This window comes from Oryctolagus cuniculus, chromosome 4, assembly GCF_051225735.1.
Source record: "Oryctolagus cuniculus isolate XC-2025 breed Fujian yellow rabbit chromosome 4, ASM5122573v1, whole genome shotgun sequence".
Lineage (NCBI taxonomy): Eukaryota > Metazoa > Chordata > Mammalia > Lagomorpha > Leporidae > Oryctolagus > Oryctolagus cuniculus.
The window spans coordinates 126750301-126775409 of record NC_142870.1 but is presented as its reverse complement, the minus strand read 5'-3'; the positions used below and the strand labels follow the sequence as shown (position 1 = coordinate 126775409).

Sequence of the window (25109 nt, the reverse complement as noted above, 5' to 3'; positions counted from 1 at the left end):
CTTAATATTCTTCAGAAGCCATCATTAACTAAGTGAACAGGTACTAATAATGCATATATATTGACAGAGACATAGAAATGATCCTAACAATGAGATCAGTTTTAATAAAACTTATTTTTTTATAAAACTGTGTTTTTAAAAAATTGTTAAAAAACTTACTTCAATCTGAACAAGATTAAGTAGAAATAAGTGAAGGACCGATGAATCTTTATTTTCATAATCACAAGAAATATTTCCTAGATAATTCCTTTAAACTCAAAATAAGAGATTATAGTACATAAAACTGGTCATATTTAAGTACACATCCCTTTTGTAAAAGATGTGACTAACTTCCCCACCTACCTATTCTTTTAACTCTCAGCCATCCCCTGGTTTTTACTACAATTACTTTATATTCAGGATAATAATATTCACATTTTATTCTACTTGTATAGTTCTCAAGACTATTTTTTCATTAGTTCTATACTTATACAATCTCATTTTTAAAAAATTTTATTTATTTATTTATTTGAAAGGCAGAGTTACAGAGAGATAGAAGCAGAAAGATCTTCAATCCACTGCTTCACTCCCCAAATGGTTGCAATGGCCAGAGCTGGGCCAATACAAACCCAGGATACAGGAGCTTCTTCCAAGTCTCCCATGTGGGTGCAGGGACCCAAACACCTGGGCTTTCATCTGCTGTTTTCCCAGGCGCATCAGCAGGGAGCTGGATCAGAAGTGGAGCAGCTGGGACATGAACCAGCACCCATATGGGATGCCAACACTGTAGGCAGTGGCTTCACCCACTATGCCACAGCACCAGCCCTTTAAACAATTTCAATGCATACCATCGCTGATCTGACATGTACTTTCCATTCTCCAAGTCTTCACTTCGAATCATTTTTTTTTATTTCTAAGATTTGTTAATTTAATTTGAAAGAGTTTTATATATATATATGTATATATATATATATATATATATATATAGAGAGAGAGAGAGAGAGAGAGAGAGAGAGACAGACAGACAGACAGGTCATTCATCTGCTGGGTCACTACTCAAGTGGTTGCTATGGCCAGAGCTGAGCCAGGAGCTTCATCCGGGTATTCCAAGTGGGTAGCAGGGCTCAAGCACTTGGACAATCCTCTGCTGCTTTTCTCAGGCCATCAGCAAGGAACTGGATCAAAAGTGGGGCAGATGGGACACAAACCAGTGCCCATATGGGAAGCCAGCATCACAGGTGGCAGCTTCACAGAAGTCACAATGCAGGCCCCTGATTCATCTCTTAATAGGCACCTGGTTGTTCCACTTCCAGTGCAGTTCCCTGCTAAAGCACTTGAAAAAGCAGTGGATATGACCCAAGTGCTTCAGCCCCTGCACCCAAATGGGAGAGTGGGATGAAGCTTCTGGCTTTGGCCTGACCTAGCCCTGACCATTGCTGCCATTTGGGGAGTGAACAAGATGGCAAGTTCTGTCATTCTGCCTTTCAAATAAATAAGTATATAAATTTTTAAAGAAAATAGGCAGCCATTTCATTGTCACTTGAGTCTTTCAGGAGTTCATGTGTAGACTATCTCTTAATCATTTTTTGAAAAATTTGTATTTTATTTATTTGAAATAAAGTGGGGGATAGAGAGACAAACACACATGCACAAAGAGTACTCCAATCAACTGGTTCACTCCCAAAACACCTATAATGGTTGAGTCCAGGCCACCCAGAAGTCAATCCAAGTCTTTCAAGTGGGTTACAGGAACACAATTCCTTGAATCATTGGACCTGTTGCCTACCAGGGTGCACAATAGCAGTAAACTGGAATTGGACACATAGACAGAACTTGAACCCACATACTCTGATATAGTGAGTGTCCCAACTGGCATCTTTTTTTTTTTTTTTTGACAGGCAGAGTGGACAGTGAGAGAGAGAGACAGAGAGAAAGGTCTTCCTTTGCCGTTGGTTCACCCTCCAATGGCCACCACGGCTGGAGCGCTGCGGCCGGCGCACCGCGCTGATCCGATGGCAGGAGCCAGGTACTTATTCTGGGGTGCAGGGCCCAAGCACTTGGGCCATTCTCCACTGCACTCCCTGGCCACAGCAGAGAGCTGGCCTGGAAGGGGGGCAAACCAGAACAGAATCCGGCACCCCAACCAGGACTAGAACCCGGTGTGCCAGTGCCACAAGGCGGAGGATTAGCCTAGTGAGCCGTGGCGCCGGCAAGAGTGTCCCAACTGGCATCTTAACAGCTATGAAAAACGCCTGACCTTTGACTGCTTTCTTCAAAGTCTGCCCTTTGTCTTTATATGTAATATCTTGATTGGACATAATATTCTCACATGACACTTAGACTCAGCCATCGTTTCACACTTCTGGTTCATTTCATTATTTCTATTTCAGAGAAATGGTCTTGTACAAACATGTGAATACATGTGATTTTTATATAGAGATACCTACTGGATCAGTCCTGTCACCTTGTCTGTAAACTTTTTACTTACTGCTTTTTGTTTTTTTCAGATGGATACAGCTGAATATCTCAAGCCTTTCTTGGCAGCAAATTTTTCCTTTTGATTTTCTGGCCTTCAATTTTGTTTTCTTAGTTCAGCAGTCTTACACTAACATTTAACAGTTTGTTTTCTTACCTTTGTTGTACTGAATTTATATTCTTACTAAGTTAGTCAATTCTATAAAACAGCAGTATAGTGTTTTCCATCAAAATACACTGTGTTCCATTTTTTTCTTCCTTGGTTATGGTTCTTTTGGAGTTATTATGCCCCCTTGTTTTTCATTTTCCTAACAATAGGGCACTTTCGATTTGCCATGCTGGATTCTTGATGCTTGTTAAACATCTATTGACAGGGCTCATGCTATGTGGTTGGAGAGTATGAGGATTGGGAAAAGGTAAGGATAGTTCTATTACCAAAGGCTTTAGGTCACTTCTCCAGCTCAGTGTAGTCTAAAATCTGATCTGCACATCCCATATTTGTTTACTTTCTTCTGTTTTATATACTCTGTCAGTGGTGTTTTTACCTCACTAAGTCAGAAGAGTTAAACACACCACCACCTCCTACTTTTCAATTTTAGGAGTATTAATGAAAATTCTCAAGTTGAATAATCAAATTGGCAAGAGGGTAAGGACAGGTAAAACAATTAATCCTTCCTGTGCTTTGCTGTAATACTCTAGAACCCTGTTATTTTCATCAGAATTATTTTTTCTTTACGCATATTACATCTTTGCTTGATTTCTAGCAGTTGCTTTACTAATGATTTTCCTTATTTTATATATAATACAAATACATGTAATCTATACATTTAACTGACTGCTACAGAGATAACTCTACTGAATGCCTACATACAGTCTCTAATCTAGCATATATAAATACTGCATCACAGTCATCATTACCTGCAGTGTATTTGAAGATAGAAAATATTCCCAGCAATAGTCCTTTTCATATCTGAAACCACGTCGTCTAGCTTCTTCCCAGCCCTGTGGAGCAAAGAAAGGAAATTTATTTGTATTGTTCCCCAAAGTGATGCTTGCTACTAGTTTGCTTTTATTTAGTAATAATCTTCTGAGACTTCATATTTTTGTAAACTAAATTTACAAACTAAAAAAAACTTTCACGATCATTGTCTTTAAGCAATAACCATCAATGAAGCTCCAGGTCTTTATAGAAATAGGCAGAAGTTGTAGAGTAATAATTGTATATTCTACATAAAATACCATCATGATATATACAATGTGCTACTCAAAACAAGCACTGCTAAAAAATTGTCAATGCTATTATTTATATTTAACTTCATACTTTCTTTTATCTAGAAAAAGAAAGAAGGAAGAAAGAAAGGCTGAATAACCTCAAAGAAAAAATACTTTTCTGATCATATGCAGTACAAAACTGAATCTATAGCTATAATAAGGAGACATTGGCAGTATAAGCCAAATTACATTTGAATTTTGCAAAGACAGAGGATAAATGTTTACACCTGGGTAAGTTTGGCTTTGGAGAACAGAAAATGTCCCTCTAATCTGAATTGTGTACATGACTATGATACTCCTAACAAAATATTAACTCTGAATAAAGGAATTTGTTAATGAACAGTGTCGTGAATACCTACATGACAAAATTACAAAGGACTAATATAAAATATAACAACTGTTCATTTGTCTATTCTCCCAAAAACATATTTTTTCCAAAAGGGCAATGAGCCATTACGAATTTAAAATGAATTTTTAAGTCTTTCGAATGTCAGCCTAATTTGAAACATTCTCAAAACCTTATTCCTAATATCTATTCCAATGCAGATTTTAAAAGGTTAAATATGTTCCTGCCTCATTGTCAGCTTTTCACCTGAATAATTTGTTACAATATCAACCAAGATTTTTTTTTATACCTCAAATGCATTCACAACTGTCAGGTGGTCACTTCTAGTTTCTTTTGCCAATTCCTTTCTTCTTGCATCTGCAATCTTTTCTTTTCCCTTAAATAATAAAGGCAATTTAATTTTCTGTGATGTTAGAAAATGGCTTTCTAATTAAAAAATATGAAAAAGTACCTAAGCAACAACTACTTTCTGTCTCTCAAAATGTCTCACTTTTTATTTGTATCTTTCTTACCAACGGGATGACAAAGGGATCTTTGAAGCTGAGACTAGCAGCAATAGTGAGTACTGGGTCTAAGCAACAGAAGAGAGCTCCAAAAAGAATCATCTTCCCAATATGTGGCTCAACTGGTAATCGTGCTAAGTGGACTCCAAGAGGGGTCAATTCTTCTTGTTTATCCAAAGCATTCTATAAAGGAAGAGTTTATGTTTAAATGACACATTGTAAGACATTAGAAGCTTATTAACCCACAACCTGGCTTTACTATAAACGTTAGGAGAGAAACAGAAACGAACTAGCAAAAATTCAGTGAAAATGGGGGATGGTGATATTGTGACCCAAAACAAGTTAAGCCAGTGTGTGGGAAGCCCTCATCCCATATCGGAGTTCAAGTTTGAGTCCCAGATATTCTGTTTTTGATCCAGCTGCCTGCTAATGAATCCTGGGAGGAAGCATAAAATGGCTTGAGTGCTTGGGCCCTTGCTGCCCACAAGGAAAACCTAGAGTGAGTTTGGTCTCTTGGCTTCGGCCTAGCCCAGCCCTGGCTGTTGTGGACATTTGGGAAGTGAACCATTCCCTCCTTTCCTCCTCCCTACCCCACCCCATCACCCTGCCTTTAAAGAAACGTTTTTTTTTTTTTTTTTTGGACAGGCAGAGTTAGACAGTGAGAGAGAGACAGAGAGAAAGGTCTTCCTTTTTCTGTTGGTTCACGCCCCAAGTGGCCGCTACGGCCAGTGCATTGCGGCTGGTGTGTTGCGGCCGGTGCGCTGTGCTGATCCGAAGCCAGGAGCCAGGTGCTTCCTCCTGGTCTCCCATGCGGGTACAGGGCCCAAGCACTTGGGCCATCCTCCACTGCCCTCCCGGGCCACAGCAGAGAGCTGGACTGGAAAAGGAGCAACCGGGACAGAATCTGGCGCCCCAACCGGGACTAAAACCCGGGGTGCAGGTGCCACAGGCGGAGGATTAGCCTAGTGAGCCATGGTGCCAGCCTAAAGAAACATTTTTAAAAAATTTTTAAGAGTTGTGTAAAAAAACCAGAGAGACACCTGCACACTTGGGATAAGCAATGCATTAACTCCCAGAATCTAGAAGAGATAAAGGACTATCTAGAACTCTGAAAAATAGGAGTGACTTCTGCTCTGATTCTCTAGGTAATCTGGTTCACCTATTCCACTGAAGACATATAGAAAAATTGCTTGAAGACACCAAGAAGTTAACAATTACGCACTGACTTTGGAAAAGTACAAACATTCAGGAACATGAGCCCAAAGGTCAGGGTCACTCTTCCTGTAGCAGCAACATAAATCCTCTCTGGAGGAAGTTATCACCCTCCCAGAACTCCAATATTTACCTAAAAGAATTTTATGAATAAAATTTCGAGTACACAAAATAACTAGGTATACCAGAAGGCACAAGGCAGCAACAGAAATTGTAGATGTCCCATCCAACACAGATTCCTACCAAATATTTAGAAAGGGAACTATCTTCAATCTTAGGAAAATTCTTTCAGAAAACAGGGATGGAAAAAAAAAAAAAAAATCCAAGTACCTCCTAGCATAAACTTGACACCTAAATGGACAAGGACATTTGAAGAAAACTACTAAATAATCTTTTACTTAACAAAAACAAAACTAATAGTAGAGTCCTGGCAGGTCTATTAACGCAATAAATTTTTACTTAACATGTGAAAAAATGAATGTAATTCAATGGCATAGGCTCATCAGAAGCAGAAAAGGTATCTGACTAAACTGATCATTTATACATAAAAAAAAAAAAAAAAACCTTAGCATACTAAGAACACTTCCTCAATCTAGTAAGATCTTCCACTAAAAAATCTTCAAAATCATTATCCTCAATGAATTGCTGACAGTTTTCCCTTTGAGATATGAGCAAGACAGCAAAGCACAACACTGCTGTGCCACTCTGCTCCCCACTGTACTAGGGGCCCTAGAGAACTGGAAAGGAACAAATAAATTTTAACTATTTAAAGGTGTGACTGTGAATGCAAGAGAAAAAAAAATCTGTATTTTGTTATTAGGATAAGTAGGATTTCCTGTATTAATGTAAAGATAATACTCAAAATAATTTCACTCCTGCAAATCAGACTCTCAGGAAAATGAAGAATTTTAAAGATAGATTCAAGTCCAAAAATACCACTAACCTAAAAATAAATCTTAACATTAAGATGTGAGGCTGGTGCTGTGGCATAGCGGGTAAAGCCATTGCCTGCAGTACCGGCATCCTATATGGGAGCCGGTTCAAGTCCTGTTTGCTTTATTTCCGATCCAGTTCTCCACTATGGAGAACATCTTCCACAGTGGAAGATGGCCCAAGTCCTCAGGCCCCTGCACTCCTGAATGGTCTAGTTCCAGCCGTGTGGCCTATTGGAGTGAACCAGTTGATTGAAGACCCTTCCCCTCCCTCCCTCTCTCTGCCTCTCCTCTCTCTGTGTAACTTTGCCTTCCAAATAAATAATCTTTAAAAATTAAGATGCATAAAACTCAAGAGAAAATTCTTCAACACTGAGATTAAATATCTAAATAAATAAATGGATTATGTTCCTGTTTGCCCCAAACTGATTTACAGAATCCTGAAATCTCAATCAAAATTTCAAGATTCTGAAACGTATCTGAAAATACAAAGCACTAAGAAAGACCAAGACACTCTCAAAAAATGAAAGGAGAGTGATTTGTTCTACCTCTCAGCAAAATTTATTAGAAAGAGTGTAAGTAAGGCTGTGTGGTATTGGTTCAGGATAGAATTATAGGCCAACAGAAGATACGTTACAGAGAAGATACACAAACCACATAGACTAGTTCTCAAAGACTGCAGAACACAGGAAGAAGATAAACTTTCCTGCAAATGGTGTTCAGTTAACCGGATCTACACATGTGAAATTACTTTACATACAATAGTAAATCCAAGTTAGAATTAAAAAAAAAAAAAAAGACTCAAATTTACCAGTTCCATCAGGTGTCTTATGGAAAGCAACACTGCCTCATTTGATGGTGGATCCATTAACCTACTCAGAAAATATGCAATTCCACCTAGCCTTAAAATCTGGGGGGAAAAACAATTAAACAAACATTATATATTGGCATAACACATTTAGTACTGCCTTGCATGAATCACTCAAAGCATGAAAGTCATACATGATTTTTTAATTATTTCACAAAAATAAAGACTATATTTGTGATTCTACATAAAAAGATTTAATTAAAAGCATATAAACGACTTTCCACCAGTAATTCTATTAAAAAGAAAAGTACCTAGTAAAAATCTCAACATATGATTACCAATTATCTTCAAAAGGAGGCTAATTATATCAAAATATATAAGATGCTGAAAAAATAACCTGTAATTAGGATAACATTTAAATATGTAATCAGAGTGTCTAACATCAACTGAACGCTAACTATATGCCAGAGATGGTTCTAAGAATTTTACATCAGGGAGAAGGTGGGATTCAAACATAGGCAGCCAGACTCCAGAGCAGTATATGATTAAAAACTGTTTAATAATACACTGAAGGAAGTTAAATGTTGAATATGAGAACACCACCCCCATTTAGTTTCATAAATCTCCATTCTAACTTACCTTTATCTGTAAACAAAGTTCTTCCAAAGGAGTTCTCAAAATTTCTGGCAGCTGATAGTCATCTAGAAGACTTGCTCTAAGTCCATTATACAGATGATAACAATGACCAGGTTGAACTCTTAAAAAAAAAAAATTACGAGGAGTTATGAATGATCTCTAGGGCTCCAAAGGAAAAAAAAAGTGGGCAGCAAAGCATTTCTTAAAAGCCTCATCATAACTAATTCAAAAAATTATTCTTTCACTTTTATGAGTGATACACTTCTGCCTGTTTCATAAAAGCCTAAACCCTCTATCCCATGGTACATTTGTAAGAAACATAAAACTCTCTCTGCCAATAATTGGTTACCTATTTTGGCAGTGTCCAGATTACCATGCTCAGTAACAGCATTCTACTTAGGTTAAGGTGAAGAGTTGTGAAATAAAACTTGTAAGCAACTACGCCTAAGTTGTCAAACACACCTTGTGAACATACTATGTAACAAATCCTGGCATTCTGTCAACCTGCCAGTACCACTTAAGGAAAAGATTTTAAGCTCTATTTCATGAGCTTTCAGAGATACTCGAAACTTTTATGTTTTCAACTAGTGACATAAATGCTGCTTTTTGGACAACGATAAAGTATATAGTAATCTTTGCTATTCCTGCCATGAGTCTACAGATTCAACACTTGCTATGTACCATGCATAAGCATCTCTTCAGCAGAAAGAGTACCTATCCAGTGGACCACAAAGTATAAAGCTTTTTCTGGCTTCCAAAATAACTATCAACCTACTAAAGGAATTTATATCGAGGGGGCTAACAAGAGAATCTTTTCCTCCTAAATTAAAACAATTCCACAATTAATCACCATAGCAGTGGGATGAAGGATTAGTTAAAATGTAATATTTCATGGGCCGGTGCTGTGGCATAGCAGGTAAAGCTGCTGCACGCAGTGCCAGCATCCCATATGGGTGCCGGTTCTGAGTCTCGGCTGCTCCACTTCCTCCCATTCAGCTCTTTGCTATGTGCTGGGAAATAGTAGAAGATGGCCCAAGTGCTTGGACCCCTGCATCGCCATGGGAGACCTGGAAGAAGCTCCTGGCACTTGGCTTCGGATTGGCGCAGCTCCTGCCATTGCAGCCATTTGGGGAGTGAACCAACAGATGGAAGACCTCTCTCTCTGCCTCTGCTTCTCTATAACTCTGCCTTTTTTTTTTTAAACTTTTATTTAGTAAATATAATTTTCCAGAGTACAGTTTATGGATTACAATGGCTCCCCCCCCCATAATTTCCCTCCCACCCGCACCCCTCCCATCTCACGCTCCCTCTCCCATTCCATTCACATCGATTCATTTTCAATTATCTTTATATACAAAGATCAATTTAGTATATATTAAGTAAAGATTTCATCAGTTTGCAGCCACACAGGAACACAAAGTGTAAAATACTGTTTCAGTACTAGTTATAGCATTAATTCACATTGGACAACACATTAAGGACAGAGATCCCACATAAGGAGTAAGTACACAGTGACTCCTGTTGTTGAATTAACAATTTGACACTCTTGTTTATGGCATCAGAAATCTCCCTAGGCTCTAGTCATGAGTTTCCAAGGCTACGGAAGCCTCTTGAGTTTGCTGACTTTGATCTTATTTAGACAAGGTCATAGTCAAAGTGGAAGTTCTCTCCTCCCTTCAGAGAAAGGTACCACCTTCTTTGATGGCCCGTTCTTTCTACTGGGATCTCACTCGCAGAGACCTTTCATTTAGGTTTTTTTTTTTTTTTTTTTTTTTTGCCAGAGTGTCTTGGCTTTCCATCCTAAAATACTCTCATGGGCTCTTCATCCAGATCCGAGAGCCTTAAGGGCTGATTCTGATAACTCTGCCTTTCAAATAAATAAATAAATCTTTAAAAAAGTAATACTTCATTTACTGATTTCTATATTTCCCTGAGATCAAACCTAAAGCTTAGTGTGTTCACTATTTATAAATAAATGTGTTTCAATACTCATTCACCACAGTGAACACCCTCAGTAAAAACTCTCTCAATAAGTACCCAGTGGAGACAGGCAAGTCTGCTTGGGAAAACCCCATCTTGGCTGGGTCCTCTCTATCAAGTTATCCTCTAATAATCAAATAGGAGTGTATATTGTCTTTGACTAAAACATGATTTTGTTCAACAGCATAAACTGAATAATCTAATAGCATGCCTGGAAATCAAGTTCCTCTAGGATATTCTGCAACGATTACAGCAAGTGTGTCAGAGCTTTAAGCACAAATTTAAAAGAAAGGCTGATAAAATGGTCTATTTAGCTTTCAAACACTTGTCTTTTCTTCGTAAGTCTGTGCTTGAAGACTTATGGGAACCTCTTTGTTCTTCCTGTAAGAGGCAAAATATAAAATTCTCTTTGCAATTACATACCTAATTCTGCTATTCATATGATGAAGAATGAAAAAACATTGTGAGGTATTTAATAAAATGAAGCAAAATAAAAGCATTATTTATAAAAGTTCAGAGCAAATAATCTCTCCTACACTTAAGACAGATTTTTGGGGCCAGTGCTATGGTGCAGTAGGTTAAGCCTCTGCCTGTGGTGCAGGCATCCCATATTTGCTCTGATTCAAGTCCTAGCTGCGCCACTTCTAATCAAGCTCCCTGCTGATGGCCTGGAAAAAGCAGTGGAAGAAGCCCAAGTGCTTGGGACCTTGCACCCATGTGGGAGACCCAGATGAAGCTCCTGGCTTCAATCTGGCCATTGCAGCCATTTGCGAGTGAACCAGCAGATGGAAGACCCCTCTCTGTTTCATCCTCCCTCTCTGTAATTCTGCATCTCAAATAAACAAACAAATCTTTAAGTGAAAATCAATACTGCTATGAAGTACATCAATTAGGGGCATAAACTGTGAAGCCAAACTGCTGTGAACCAAACCAGTAACTAGTTCTGCTACTTAAAAGCTGCATGACTTTTACAAAGTAATTAATTTCCTTACCCTGAAAGGGAGATAATAACCTATTTCACAGCATTATGGTGAGGATGAAGCAAGTCAATATCTATAAAATGTTTAGGAGATGACCTGATACTCAACTAGTATTTAGTTGTTGTTATTATTATTAGGCAATATATACTTTTTAAAAAGGAATGGAAACAAAATTAAAGGATCATAATTAATAATAATAGGGAATATTAGTTTTGATGAACTAGACTGAGGAACTAGAGGTGAAAAACACATTAAACAGAAACTAGGCAAGTACTTTTCCAAATAAACAGAATAAAACATTCTTGCTATGTAAAAATAGATTGCAGTTAAGTCAAAAATAATAGGAGATGTGTGTCTTCTGACAACTATTTTAATTTTTTTGCAATACTTTTTAATATGAAAACAAACTGCAATTGACAGAAATCAAAACTAGTAAATAACATTTATGTCTTTACAAATTTTGGCTAAATTTCTTTTTCTTCTCTTTTTTTAGAAAGCTTTTATTTAATGAACACAAATTTCATAGGTACAGCTTTACAAATACAGCAGTTCTTCCCCTCATATCCACCTTCCCACCCCACTCACATCCCACCTCCTACTCCTTCTCTGATCCCATTCTTCATTAAGATTTGTTTTTAACTAGCTTTATATACAGAACTCCTCTATACTAAGTAAAGGTTTCAACAGTTTCCACACACACACACAAAGTATAAAGTATTGTTTGAAAACAAATTTTATAGTGAATTTTCACAGTATAACTCATTAAGGACAGAGGTCCTATATGGGGAGAAAGTACACAGTGACTCCTGTTGTTGATTTAACAACTGACACTCTTATTTATGATGTCAGTTATCACCTGAGGCTCTTGTCATGAGATGCAAAGGATGGAAGCCTTTAAGTCCACAAACTGTCAGTATTTAGACAGGACCATAAGTAAAGTGGAAGTTCTCTCTTCCCTTCAGAGAAAAGTACATCCTTCTTTGATGGCCCCTTCTTTCCACTGGGATCTCACTCACAGAGATCCTTCAAGTATATCATTCTTTGCCACAGTGTTGACTTTCCATTCCTGAAACGTTCTCATGGGCTTTTTAGCCAGATCCAAATGCCTTTAGGGCTGATTCTGAGGTCAGAGTGCTGTTTGGGGTGTTCTGACAAATATTTTTAAAATACCAGCAATACAGTTTGTTGCATAAAATTTTTCTGTGATACAAAGATGTCAGGCAAAGTTCCCATCTTACCTTCCAGCTCGACCCTTCCTCTGCTTGGCATTAGCTTTACTAACCCATTCAGCAGTCATTGTACTGATGTTGTTCTGAGTGTCAAAGTGCGTTTCTTTTATTTTTCCTCCATCTATCACATACACTACATCATCTATGGTAATACTGTTCGGAAAATAGATAAAAAAGATATTAAAAACACATCAAAAGCACTACTGGCCTACAGATACGGTTAAGTATACTTTTTTCTTAGTTCAAATTGACTTTACCAGTTCCACATTTCTACCATACTTCCCGCCTGTACCAATGTTACAGGGATCCAGCACTTAACAGAAGGCAGTGTCAGTAGTCACAGTGGCAGCACAGTGCCAGCTATGCAGACCATGTGCTAAACTCTCTATTGCTCATAGCTAAACTTCAGAACTTGTTTAATATTTAGCTCTGTGAGCCCTCTAGTAACATGGTTTAATATCAGCTTCTATAACACAATCTGTTCCGTCCCTGCATGGTAAATTAATACCTCCAAAGGACTATGAGAAAGTTTAAAGGCTGCATATTCATAAAACTACCAAACAGTACCATCTCTAACTAGAACCATGCAAAAAGACCTAAATGGATCTTCTTCCATGCTTCTTTGGAAAAGCTCTTTAAAAATCCACTTAAAAAGCTATTTCTAAAAAGGAATACATTAATACAGGTTTAGAAAATAACCAGAAAACTATGCTTACTGCAATGAGCAAGTAAAAAAAATATATTTTTAAGAAATTACAAAAAAAGTATAAAGTATCTCATAGAGAAAAAAGGTTAAGGTATATTAGTAATTCACAGAGCTCAAAACTTAGATAATCATCAGCAGTAGATATTTAAAACTGTATATACCTACCTAGTCTCTGCAATGTTGGTAGCAATTACTATTTTCCGAACACCAGGAGGAGTTTTTTTAAATACCTGTAAGAATAAATAAATATCTAATATCCCAAAGTACACTAATATCTGGTACATTATTTTTATTAGAGGAATAATTACTTGAGATACTGTTTATTCTTATTGCTTTGGGTTCAGTCACTGACATACGTTATCTAATGTGTGCAGATTACTTGTAAAGAATACATGATTTTTGATACTACAAAATTCTCCCTTGGTAAACTAAACTAAATCTCCCATGTTTGTCACAATTTTATAATGAACAAGATTTTAAATAAAATATAATTATTTAAATTTATGGCATGTCTTTTAAAAAAGGAGAGTACTTTAAGAATTATATAGCCAAATCAACATGGGTAACAATACCAGCCAGTGAAGAAAATATCCATCCAATTAGAACGGATATCAGCTAGCTCCACCACTGGATAGCATGAAATCAGACTATACTAAAAAAGAAAATCTTCAATTGCTAAATCCTACCAACAATACCATATTTAACAATGCTACCAAATTAGAAGACAGGATAATAATGCAGAAAAAAAAGCATGAACTTATTTCCCCTCATTTATAAAAATGATAATCAACAGAGAAAATGTTACTTTCCTGTCCAGTCACACACACACACACACACAAAAATTATTAGGTTAGTGTGTTCAAAAATGGAAGTACTTCCACACCAGGCATCCATCCTTCTATTCAGTCTTTGGAATTAAGAATTTGTCTTCCTCTCCTTTCTATGTACTTGGCATCTTATTCAACTAGCTGGGTCTTACTGAGGATAAACACATGAGCAAAACAAGGTCTCAATAAAAATGTCTTGACATCATCTTACAGAAAGAGGAGTAGAGAAACTAGAAGGGGAAGAGAGGTAGACTTTCTGATTCATTTTATTATCTCAGGACCTGAAAACACTGTAACCATTAAAATTATTTTGATTCTGCAAATGCAGTGCTTATTCCAGAAAATCTCTACCTAACAGAGCCACTCACAAAATATAACTGGTAAACCATGAAATCTCATGCCTGTTAATATACTGAATTACTAAATCAAAATCTCAACCATCAAGTTGTAGTACGTATAGATAATTTCTAGATTGAATTATTTTTAATGGTACTCACATATTTTTTTCTTTTAATCAGGAAACCCAAATAAGTTATTGGTGAAACCAATTCTTTAAACTTTTCCCTAATGTTGATAAAACTAATTTGATTTGTGGATTACCCTCTGATATTCAAGATTTTGTGCAATCATTCCCTGAAGACTCATGGAAAGGCTCTCAAGGAAGTATTTTTATATGATTACTATTTGAAAATGCTCCTTAAAAAATAAAAGAAAATAAAACACACAATAAGCAGTCCTCAAAGTTTGCCTCAGTCTGAAAGAAAATGAATAAATTTAACAAAATACCTGTGTCTGGTTAACTGTAGGCATCAGTGAATGTAAAGGTATAATAAGAAACTTATCTGAAATTTAAAAAGAAAATTAAATTTTTCAATAAGGATTTGCAGGAAAGAGCCATCAAACATTGATGAAACAACAAATTCAGATGTAAGTCACGTAATTCTGAATTTACATTACTACATATAACTAATTCTTTTATTTTCTGAAAATTTTTTCATACTGATGAAATCATCTTCCCTAAATTCTTGAAGAGCACTCAAAGGATGAGTAATTTTTTCTAATTAAATGAGCAAAAGTTCATTAACTGCATTCCTACCACGTAACTGAAGACATGGAAGGAGAAAAACCAACCAACCCTCAAATGCCATTTTAAGAGTGCCAATTTATTAGGCAAATTTAGAAGAGCTTCACTATATATCTGCCACCTTCATCTGAAATTCAGAACTTAAGATCCATCTTCTAAAAAAACCCAAGCCACTGAGGTAGTCTCCAAAGCAGTATTTATTAAAATCAAAGAAAATCACTCTTGTGTTATATGTGATTCAAATACCAGTCTTATAAATGATATAAAATACATTACTATTATACCTGATTTAAACATTACTTGTGACATCAAGAGATCATGTAAAGTGCTGATATTGTCCCAGCCTGGAAGAAAGACCAGTATTGCACCATCCTATATGGAGGAGAAACAATCATTATAAATGATTACATGAACAAAACACATTAATGGTAAAAGTGCTGTGCACACTTATGTCTTCTCTAAAATTATACTAGTGCATGAAAATTGTAGCTAATATTTAAAAGAATACAAAATGACATTTTATTTTATTATTTTTTAATAAAAAACTTATATTTAATAAATATAAATTCTGAAAGTGTAACTTTTGATTATAGCGGTATTTCCCCCATGACCACCCTCCTACCCACAAACCATCCCATCTCCTACTCCCTCTCCCACCCCATTCTTTATTTATGACGTCAGTAATCACCCAAGGCTCTTATCATGAGCTGCCAATGCTATGGAAGCCTCTTGAGTTCACAAACTCCGACCTAATTTAGACAAAGCCATAATCAAAGTGGAAGTTCTCGCCTCCCTTCAGAGAAAGATACCTCTTTCTTTGATGGCCCGTTCTTTCCACTGGGATCCAAACTGACATTTTCAAAAGATTTATAACCGAGATGTTTCATTTCTTTAGTCTTTTTTTTTATGAATAAGTCAAATGCCTACATTTTTTTGCTATTTTGAGAGTCTTACTTCCAGGATGAAAAGCAGCTTCTTTCACGGTTTATTATTATTATTATTTTCATTTTCAATTATCTTTATATACAGAAGATCAATTTAGTATACACTAAGTAAACATTTCAACAGACTGCACCCACACAGAAACACAAAGTATACAGTGTCGCTCCCCCTCTTCGTGGAGGAACGACACTAAACCCTGCCAGGCTTCATATCCGAGTCACGGCACCATTATGTCGCTCCCCCTCTTCATGGAGGAACGACACAGGACCCTGCGCTGTTCTTTTGTCTGCTCGGCCCTCCCCGGGTTTGCTGCTGGTTCTTCCCGGGTTGGCTACCGTCCCTCCCACCTCCCTGGAAGGGCGGTTCCCCCTAACCACTTTCCCCACATCCGCGGGGGAGCGGCACACCGCCGGCCGGCTCTCTCGGGGGCTGCACAGGTGTTCCCTCAGACAGATGCTCCCCTTAGATGTTCCTGGTGCATGTTGTCTCTCTCCTCCTTTATAGTCCTCTTCCACCAATCCATGCTCTGCTACCCACATGCCGAGCACGCTGCTCTCCTCCAATCAGGAGCAGGTCCTGCTGTTTATTGGTTGAACTGGAGGCAGCTGTGTAGAAGCTGCTTCTCCCTTCTCAGCGCCATATTGTGGGAGAGCAGATGCATAGAATAAGTCTTAATTCCAGTAACTTAGTCTAGTCCGAGTTGCTCCCAGTTGCTCCCCACAATACAGTACTGTTTGAGTAGTAGTTATGCCATTAATTCACATAGTACAAAACATTAAGGACAGAGATCCTACATAGGGAGTAAGTGCACAGTGACTTCTGTTGTTGATTTAACAATTGACACTCTTATTTATGGTGTCAGTAGTCACCCGAGGCTCTTGTCATGAGCTGCCAAGGCTATGGAAGCCTCTTGAGTTTGTCAACTCTGATCTTACTTAGACAAGGTCATAGTCAAAGTGGAAGTTCTCTCCTCCCTTCAGAGAAAGGTACCTCTTTCTTTGATGACCCGTTCTTTCCGTTGGGATCTCACTCACAGAGATCTTTCATTGTTTTTAAAGATTTATTTATTTATTTGAAAAAATTAAAGAGACAGATCTTTCATCCACTGGTTCATTCCCCAGATGGCCAAAACAACCAAGACTGGGACAGGCCAAAGCCAGGAGAGCTTTATATGGATCTTCCATGTGGGTGGCAGAGGCCCAAACACTTAGGTCACCTTTTGCAGCTTTTCCCAGGCCATTAGCAGGGAGGCAGATTGGAACTGGAGCAGCTGGGATACAAACCAGTGCCCAAATGGGACTGCTTTATCTGCTATGCTACAACACTGACCTCATAGTCTAATTTTTTAAAAGCATTTGTGAAAATCAGAACAAACCTTACCTCTTCTTCCAAAACAATGTATCGGATAAGGGCAGCAATCAAATTCAAATCAACTTTATCATCATCCATCATTTCCAAGACATCAACAGTACTTGCAGAATACCTATCAAAGTTAAAAAGAACTTGCTATAAAAACTCACTTGATCTGCAAAAGGAGCAAAACAATTTCTGGGAAGAAGAGAATTACTAGAGTAATAAATAGTGTTGAAAATATCAAATAAGTATATGGTATTTAGCTGGAATGAGATTGACAATGCCCTCCTCTAAGTATGCACAAATTAAAGCAGACAATCCTGACTTGTTTTAGCCAATCAGCCAGCATGTTCTCACCTTCCAACAAAATATGCTTACCTTCTTCGCAATTCCCTTACATAATCTGGCCAGCGTTCTTTATAGATTGCTTCTTTTTCTTCTTTTTCTTGTCTGTTTACATGCCCTTGCATAAAACCCCTCTTAAACTGGGATCTGTGTTCCTTTTGTTCTGGAACATATCTAAAATAAAGATATCCTTAAATATCTTCACTTGTTTGACACTCTGGTTTCAGCCAATAACTTGGTGACTTTTTACATCTAGGACTTCAAAATCAGATTATAAAGAACATTTTGACTATACTTTATTATGAATGCTAGTTAAAGCATCATGTTAAGTACTACATTATATTTATTAATATATAAAATCTGGCATTATAGATAAAAATCATTCTTTTCTATTGAAATACATAAACATCTAGACCAAGGGTGAAGAGCTCTTCTGCCAACGGCTGTTTGGATATTTATAACATCACTGATGGACCATACAAAATTATCAACTTAAAAATTACCCTGCTATAGATTTACTGAATTTAGAATCCTGTCTGTGGTTGCCTTTGCAGGGCCAGGTCAAATGACTTTGTGGGCCTTATACAGACTGCATGCTGGATGTTCTCTACTCCTGTCTAGACCATCTTTGGTAGTCAAAATTTTAAAAATATTAAGAGTAACTTTTAGCTTAAGCTTGCTATAGAACAAAAATTAACATCAATCTAAATTCAAAATAACAGTTGATGACTGCCTAGGAGAAAGACTCAGATTTTAACAGTTTTCCAAACCTGACTACACACAGCAATCTTGCAGGGAGTTTGTAAAATAAAGGTTCCTACATCTGATCCCTTCTGATTTGGATTCAGTAGGTTTCTCTAAGCATTTTTATTAGTGCCCCTAGAAGGTACAGATAGTGTACATCCACAATCCTACACACCCTTGCTAAACAACAACATAATTGTGCTCAGTCAGACAGAGCTAATGGCAGATCTAGAACCAACATTTATGTCTCCTGTGTGCTGTCCAGTGCTACGTATTATGACTCTACCATGTTGCAGTGATTGCTAAACACAAGGCACATTTACCTAAGAATTCTTAAGAGACACTGGGGTGGGGAGAGACCAAGAATGAACCCACACTTTAAACTCAGTCTCTCAGAGTACAACTGCAACTACATGGAATGAGGCACAGGGCAGGTGGTGATTGGGACATGAGTTTTGGAGTCGCACAGAACTGATATCTCTTTTGCCACGGACCAGTTATGTGACTTTAGACAAGGTCAGAGATTACCATAAGGGTATTTCAAAAAGTCCATGAAAAAAATATGGTAAAAGTATGAGTTTATTTTGGCATAAAAAGTTTTGAATTCCATACATAGTTTATCCACAGTATGCAATTTCCACTTGTGAGAAAAATAGTTCTGCAGCAAAAAGTTTTTTGCACCAAAATAAACTTAATTGCGACTTTTCATGAACTTTTTGAAGTACCTCATACTCTTACAACAGTACTGGCATGAATAAACAGTAACAAAAAACAAAAAACAAAAAAGTGGTAATGCATAGTGCCTGATATATAGTAGACACCCAAAAAGTGTTAATCCCCTTCCCTATTCAGTACCTGTGACCCAGGATTCCCCTAAGTCTTCGAAACAAATAGAGGCACCAACTTGAAGTAGGGCAACCTGAGGCAGAGATTGGTCCTAGTCAGCAGGATGGACCCACAGTTGGCTCCCTTCCCAGCAATTCCAAAAACAGAAGTAACCTTCAACCACCCCCGGCCCCCAGAGCCCAGTCACAACCCTTCATATCATTTTGCCCTACTTTCGTCAGGTCAGTGTTTCTTCTCTCTTACTTCCCTGTGTGCACTCATGAGTCAGGGGCTTCTGATGAAAAGTCGTTAATCATGGACTACCCCTTTTCAACTCTTCTGAGTTCTTAGGGCACAAGGCATAGATACCTCTTTTACTTTAAAATACCCTGTAACTCTAATTCCTTGCACATTTCCAGCTTTCAAGGAAGCTTGTAAAAGCAATTCATTATCATGTTAATTCTAGATTACTGATCACCAAATTTTATTTCTACTGTTGTCAAGCTTTGCTATTTTTCTCCTAGAAAGCAACTGCAAAAAATGCTTTGATAGGAAGTGAGACACATGGTAAAAGTTGAATTGAGTAGGGAGTGCACAGAAAATTTATGGTCGATGACAAAAATCAGGATATGAAAGACCATCATATGCTCTCATTTTTGCCATGTCCCACACTCTAGATACACATTTCCCTCCTTCCTCCTCTTTCACTGATTTCCTGATTTGCCCTGTCTGTCCTTTCATACATAATCTTATATCTGACTCACTTTCTACTTCCTCCAGACTTTATATAATATCTTATAAAGATATTTCAACAAGTTCATGGAAAAAACAATTAAAAGATTAGTTTATTTTGGTGCAAAAAAATTTTGAAAACAATGCATGGCAAATCACAACAAAAAGTTGAGGAGAGGTTGGGTGTTTGACCACCATCTGGATATCTTTGCCCCTCATCCGAGTGCCTGGGTAAGAGTCCTGGCTCCAGTTCCAAATTGCAGGTGGGAGGCAAGTGATAGACTTAAGTAGTTGTGTTCCTGCCACTCAAGTGGAACACCTGTACTGAGCTCCCTGTTTTGGCTGTTCTGCCCACTGTGTGTATGTCTGTCTCTCTGGAAACAGTAATTCAGGAAAAACATGTATTATGAAAAGACATGGATTTCAAAAATTGTTTGCACCACAATAAATGTTATCTTTTCAATTCCATTTTCATGAATTTTCTGAAGTACCCTTGTATATCAAATTTGGAGGCAACATACAAAGTTTTTCCTTGCTTTATGTTCGACCCTAGCACAGTACAATGCATAGAGTAAAGCTCAATAAATAAATTAACTGACTTTCTCCCATTACAATAGGCTATATATTCTTTGCTCTCACCTTCCCACTGTGACTTCTTGATTTTGTCATTTAACAAGTTGTAGAGTCCTGAAAAATCTCATCACCTCTGTTTCTACATCTATCACTAATTTATTCATTCAGATGTTTACTGTAGGCCAGGCACTGTGCTATGTACTATTCACTAAGATAAGCAAGACAAAATCTTTGAACTTGAAAAGCCTGAAATCTTGTCAAAGAGGCAACTATAAAGAGATAAATCACATGGCAATAAAGTGCTTTAAGATATGAGGGAAATCAAATGTAATGATTTTGGTTTAAAAAATGTTAGGTTCAAGAGGTTAAGATACTGAAATGTTGCTAAGTAAAAATGAGTTTAGAGTCCAAGAAGAGCTTCAGTCCTGAAGTTAATGTGCAAATACATAACTATGGTCCAAAAATAGACAAGATTACACAAAACTGAAAAAAGACTGGGAACCCTCAAGGGAAGTCATATTTAAAGGGTAGGAAATGGAAGTTGGCCAAAAAAGAATTGAAAATAGGCAGGAGAACCAGAAGAGAAGTTCAAGCACTAGACAGAGGTTCCCAAACTTTGCTGCCTAGCAATCTTTAAAACATACTAATGTCTGGCTACGCATCTAGGTTTTGCATTGTAATTAGTAATGGCATATGAATGGGGCATCAAGATTTAAAAATTTCCAGGTATTTTTTAGCATGCAGTAGGTTGGAAAAATGTTTTGGAAGGAAGCATTCAATGGTGGGTTTCTGAGACTGACTAAAGTTTCATATGAGAAAAGCGTTAAATTAGTACTTTTATTTCCCAATGTTTACTTACCTTATTTTTTCAATTATGTCTTCCAACAGATACTCCACAACAGGAAAAGTAAAACCAGGTATATGTATCATTGGACAGTTACCTATTACAGATGAAAAAATTATAAATCTGTACTCAAGTATTCAGAAAAAGAAAAATCAACACATTATAAAAACACCCCTGTTAATATTCTTAAATTAGCCAATGATCTTGTAGTTTTTATAGTTCTACTCTATTTTTTCATATCTACTTTAACAAAAAGCAATTGTCTAGTCTCCATTTAATAACCTATTACTTAATTACTGTGATACTCATTTCATAGTAATGCACCCATACCCTTTCCATGTTAAATGCACTCCCTATTATGCCAGGCTGTGCCCTTCTGTTCAGGACTTTTTGTTTAACTTTACTAAATTATATACATACCTCACAGTTCTATAAAATAACATTATCACAGACTATTTTTTGTTGTGCCTAAAGCCTATTTAATTAGAAGTCCAACTTTCTCTTCATCAAAAAGACAACATCAAAATCCCAGCTGAAATTAGATAAAAAGCATCACTGATTGTGGCACCCAGAATTAGGGGAAGAAAGTGGACAATACAAAACATGACCAACTATTAGACTGTTATTATTTCAGATTCATTTATTTAAAAAAAAACCTTAGTACTGCTATTCTATTTACATTTTATAAAAAACAAAACAAGCAATATGTTGTAAAGCATAGCATCAGAGGTCAAAATATTTTAGCTGATGCCACTCTTTTCCCTCTGACTTGCATGAATTTGATCAAACTACTCTGTTAGTTCTAGGTGCTTCATTAAAAAAAGACTTAATACTTGTAAATTAACTGGAATGCACAAATATTTTAAAAACCTTTAAAAAGCTGAAAACAAGAACATCTGTTAAATATAATCATATTACATTTTAATTCCCTTCCTTTTTCCCTCCATCCACCTGTTCTGTTAAGTAGGAAAAACAGTGAGACACAATTTTAAAGGAATATACTTTGCAGCTAATCAAATCTAGTTTGAGTGCCTCTCATGCTTAATTTTGCAAACCTGAGTGATCTATTTATAACTGTTGAGGCTGCCTTCTCTGGAAAAATGGGAACAACACTATCTACTTGTAAGGCAGTAAAAAGATCATAATGAAGACAAAGTGCTGAATATGCTGCTTGGTGCACTGAAGGCATAAATGGTCTCTAGTATTATTAACAGCAAACTGCCACCCTATCTTGTGATGGTATATGAAAGCCACAGAAAGGAAAAAAAAGTATATAAATTTATTCACATCTGTAGGTTGATGGCAATGGTATTAACTTAATTATCTAGTGGTAGCATCAAGAAGCTACATGTTTTTTTTTTTTTTTTAATTATTTACTTATTTGAAAGTCAGAGTTAGAGGAGAGGCAGAAGCAGAGAGAGAGAGAAATTATTTTGCATCTGCTGGTTCACTTCCCAAATGCCTTAAAGGCCAAGGCTAGGCCAGGCCCAAGCTAGGAGCCAGGAGCTTCTTCCTGGTCTCCCATGTGGGTGGCAGGGGCCCAATCACTTGGGTGATCTTCCACTGCTTTCCCAGGTGCATTAGCAGGGAGCTGCATTGGAAGCAGAGTGGCCAGTACTTGAATCGGTGTTCATATGGGATGCTGGCATTACAGGCAGTAGCTTAAACCATTACACCATAGTGCCAGCCCCTATATATCTTTTCCATAAGTCGAGAAGCAATGCCACCATTTTCTATTAGACCTAATTCTCTAATCTGTGGTAACAGAAGGTAAGATGATAATATTATAATAATAGTTAAAAGTCTATTTTTGGCTTTGCAACTAACACTATTAATTTTAGAAAACTAAATTCAACAGTTTCCTGATAGCTCTCCTAAAATAATAATCATAAATTTTACTCACCAAAATATTCTGAAAATTTCTCAGCATTCAATGTTGCACTCATCAAAATTACTTTCAAGTCAGATCGAAAATTCAGAAGATCTTTAATAACAGTCATCAAAACATCTGACTGTAGATTTCTTTCATGGATTTCATCAAGCACGATATGACTAACACTGGACAAATGCCTAAAGCAAGAAGTGTGAAGTATGTGACTTAACACAAAATTTAAAAACAACCATTTTTCTTTAAGAACTTAGTAAAATCCAATTTGGTAATTACATCTTTTGGTAATAATTACATTTGCTTCATTGAAACATACTCACGGGTCTGACTGGAGCCACTGAAGAATGATTCCTGTTGTACAGTATAAGATAGAACCCTGTTTCCTTGGCAAGCGACTGTGGGGGAAAAAAACAAAACATGAGTTAATAATTTCCAGTTTTTTTTTACTTCACTAAGTAACACAAAAGTTTAAAAGAAACCTTCTATTTTAGAAATGTTCAGTTTTAATGAAAATTTTCATACTGAATATTTTACTCACAAGAACAAGTTCGTCATACATTGTCTTTTTATCACGAAACAATGTTGAGTTCTTTTTAAAAGCATGCCTAATAACATTAAGGAAATAGAACTACTTATAGAATCAAAATTTCTGATTCAATAATTGGAAAGTGTATTCATTTAAAAAACTAAATGGAAACCTGAGTTGCAGAAAAAAACCAAAACCAATAAAGTAAGTCAGGAGGTAGGCAGTGCCAAAAGGCACAGGCCACAAACTTCTTTCAGGGCAGGAGTGACAGTCTCCTAATGCGTGGTCAGGAAAAAGGGCTACTTTTTTATTCTGTTAGTAATAGCCAACATAAAAACGGGAAAAATGTCCTTTCTTTTAAACCTCCAGCTTCAAAGTATCAGTAAAATTGACCAATATATAAGAAGTGAATATTTTTACCTCTGGAGACGAATTTGGTATCCAGTACTATTACCATTGCCGCAAGACTCTGCCCTTTCTGCAGCCACTCTCTCAGCAACCTTAAATTCAAATAAAACACAAAGAAAGCATAATATCCTTAGGACAAGTATCCTGAACACGCATGAAAAGCTGAAACTTGAAAAACCGTTAAGATTTCCCGGTGAGTTAAAAAATACGTAGATTGAAATCTAAAGTATCTAGAACTATGTGTGCTTCCTCAAGAACTACAGAATACTGGCTTCTTAGGTTACTTTTAATTTTCTTTCTAAAGTTCTTCAAGGTCCAATTATCTCGTATCACTATTCTTAAACTATCTTTCTATAGTGAACTGTCATTATTTTCTATTTCGTCTTTTCTCAAAGAGTTGGAAATCATGATCCAAACTTGTAAAACTTATAATCTGAGGCCAAGTACATGTTGATACTTTGTTTGCTTATAGCAGGAATTAGTATGTTGAATTCTAGTTTTTGGTTGTATTTTCAAAGTTATGGCTGCTAAAGGTAAGCTCTGGATACATGAAGATACTGTTATCATAATCCAATCAAAACTTGTGTAATTAATGGTAAACAACAGTCATCTTGTGACAGAACAGTGAAAACATGAGAGGTCCTCAAAAAGTTCAGTGAACATATGCATTACAAAAACATATAATCTATTACAAAAGTTTTTGCACCAAAATGAACTTATCTCTTAATTTCATTTTTTAATGAACTTTTTCCAAATACCTGTGTATGAAGTCTGAAATATAATGACACAATTAATTTCTAAAAACACTTCAGAACTGAAACTTTCCAATTAGTATACCCAGTACACACTGACTTAAGATTACATTAACCTATCCATTCAAATTCCGATAGATCTTAGAACAATGGGTAGAAAACAATCTTGCTAGTATTTGTGCTGTCAATATAAATGGTAATGAAGTCT

The 25109-nt window shown here is 36.7% G+C and overlaps 1 protein-coding gene across 2 annotated transcripts in view; it reads right to left on the bottom strand.

The window, feature by feature from the left end:
- The window catches only part of DHX36 (DEAH-box helicase 36), a 49513-nt gene that overhangs the window by 10621 nt on the left and 13783 nt on the right, over positions 1-25109 (bottom strand). The window contains exons 6-20 of one of the 2 annotated variants that reach the window (XM_002716304.6): positions 24162-24241; positions 23536-23610; positions 23231-23397; positions 21343-21424; positions 17643-17783; positions 17292-17394; positions 15254-15341; positions 14672-14727; positions 13224-13288; positions 12362-12505; positions 8167-8284; positions 7531-7629; positions 4585-4758; positions 4362-4448; positions 3373-3456 (exon numbers count right to left, since the gene is read on the bottom strand). In XM_002716304.6, the coding sequence (XP_002716350.2) occupies positions 3373-3456; positions 4362-4448; positions 4585-4758; positions 7531-7629; positions 8167-8284; positions 12362-12505; positions 13224-13288; positions 14672-14727; positions 15254-15341; positions 17292-17394; positions 17643-17783; positions 21343-21424; positions 23231-23397; positions 23536-23610; positions 24162-24241 (1563 nt within the window). Of the gene's footprint in view, positions 1-3372; positions 3457-4361; positions 4449-4584; positions 4759-7530; positions 7630-8166; positions 8285-12361; positions 12506-13223; positions 13289-14671; positions 14728-15253; positions 15342-17291; positions 17395-17642; positions 17784-19208; positions 19273-21342; positions 21425-23230; positions 23398-23535; positions 23611-24161; positions 24242-25109 lie in introns of those variants that run through there. The other variant, XM_089332166.1, reaches the window with a different exon arrangement.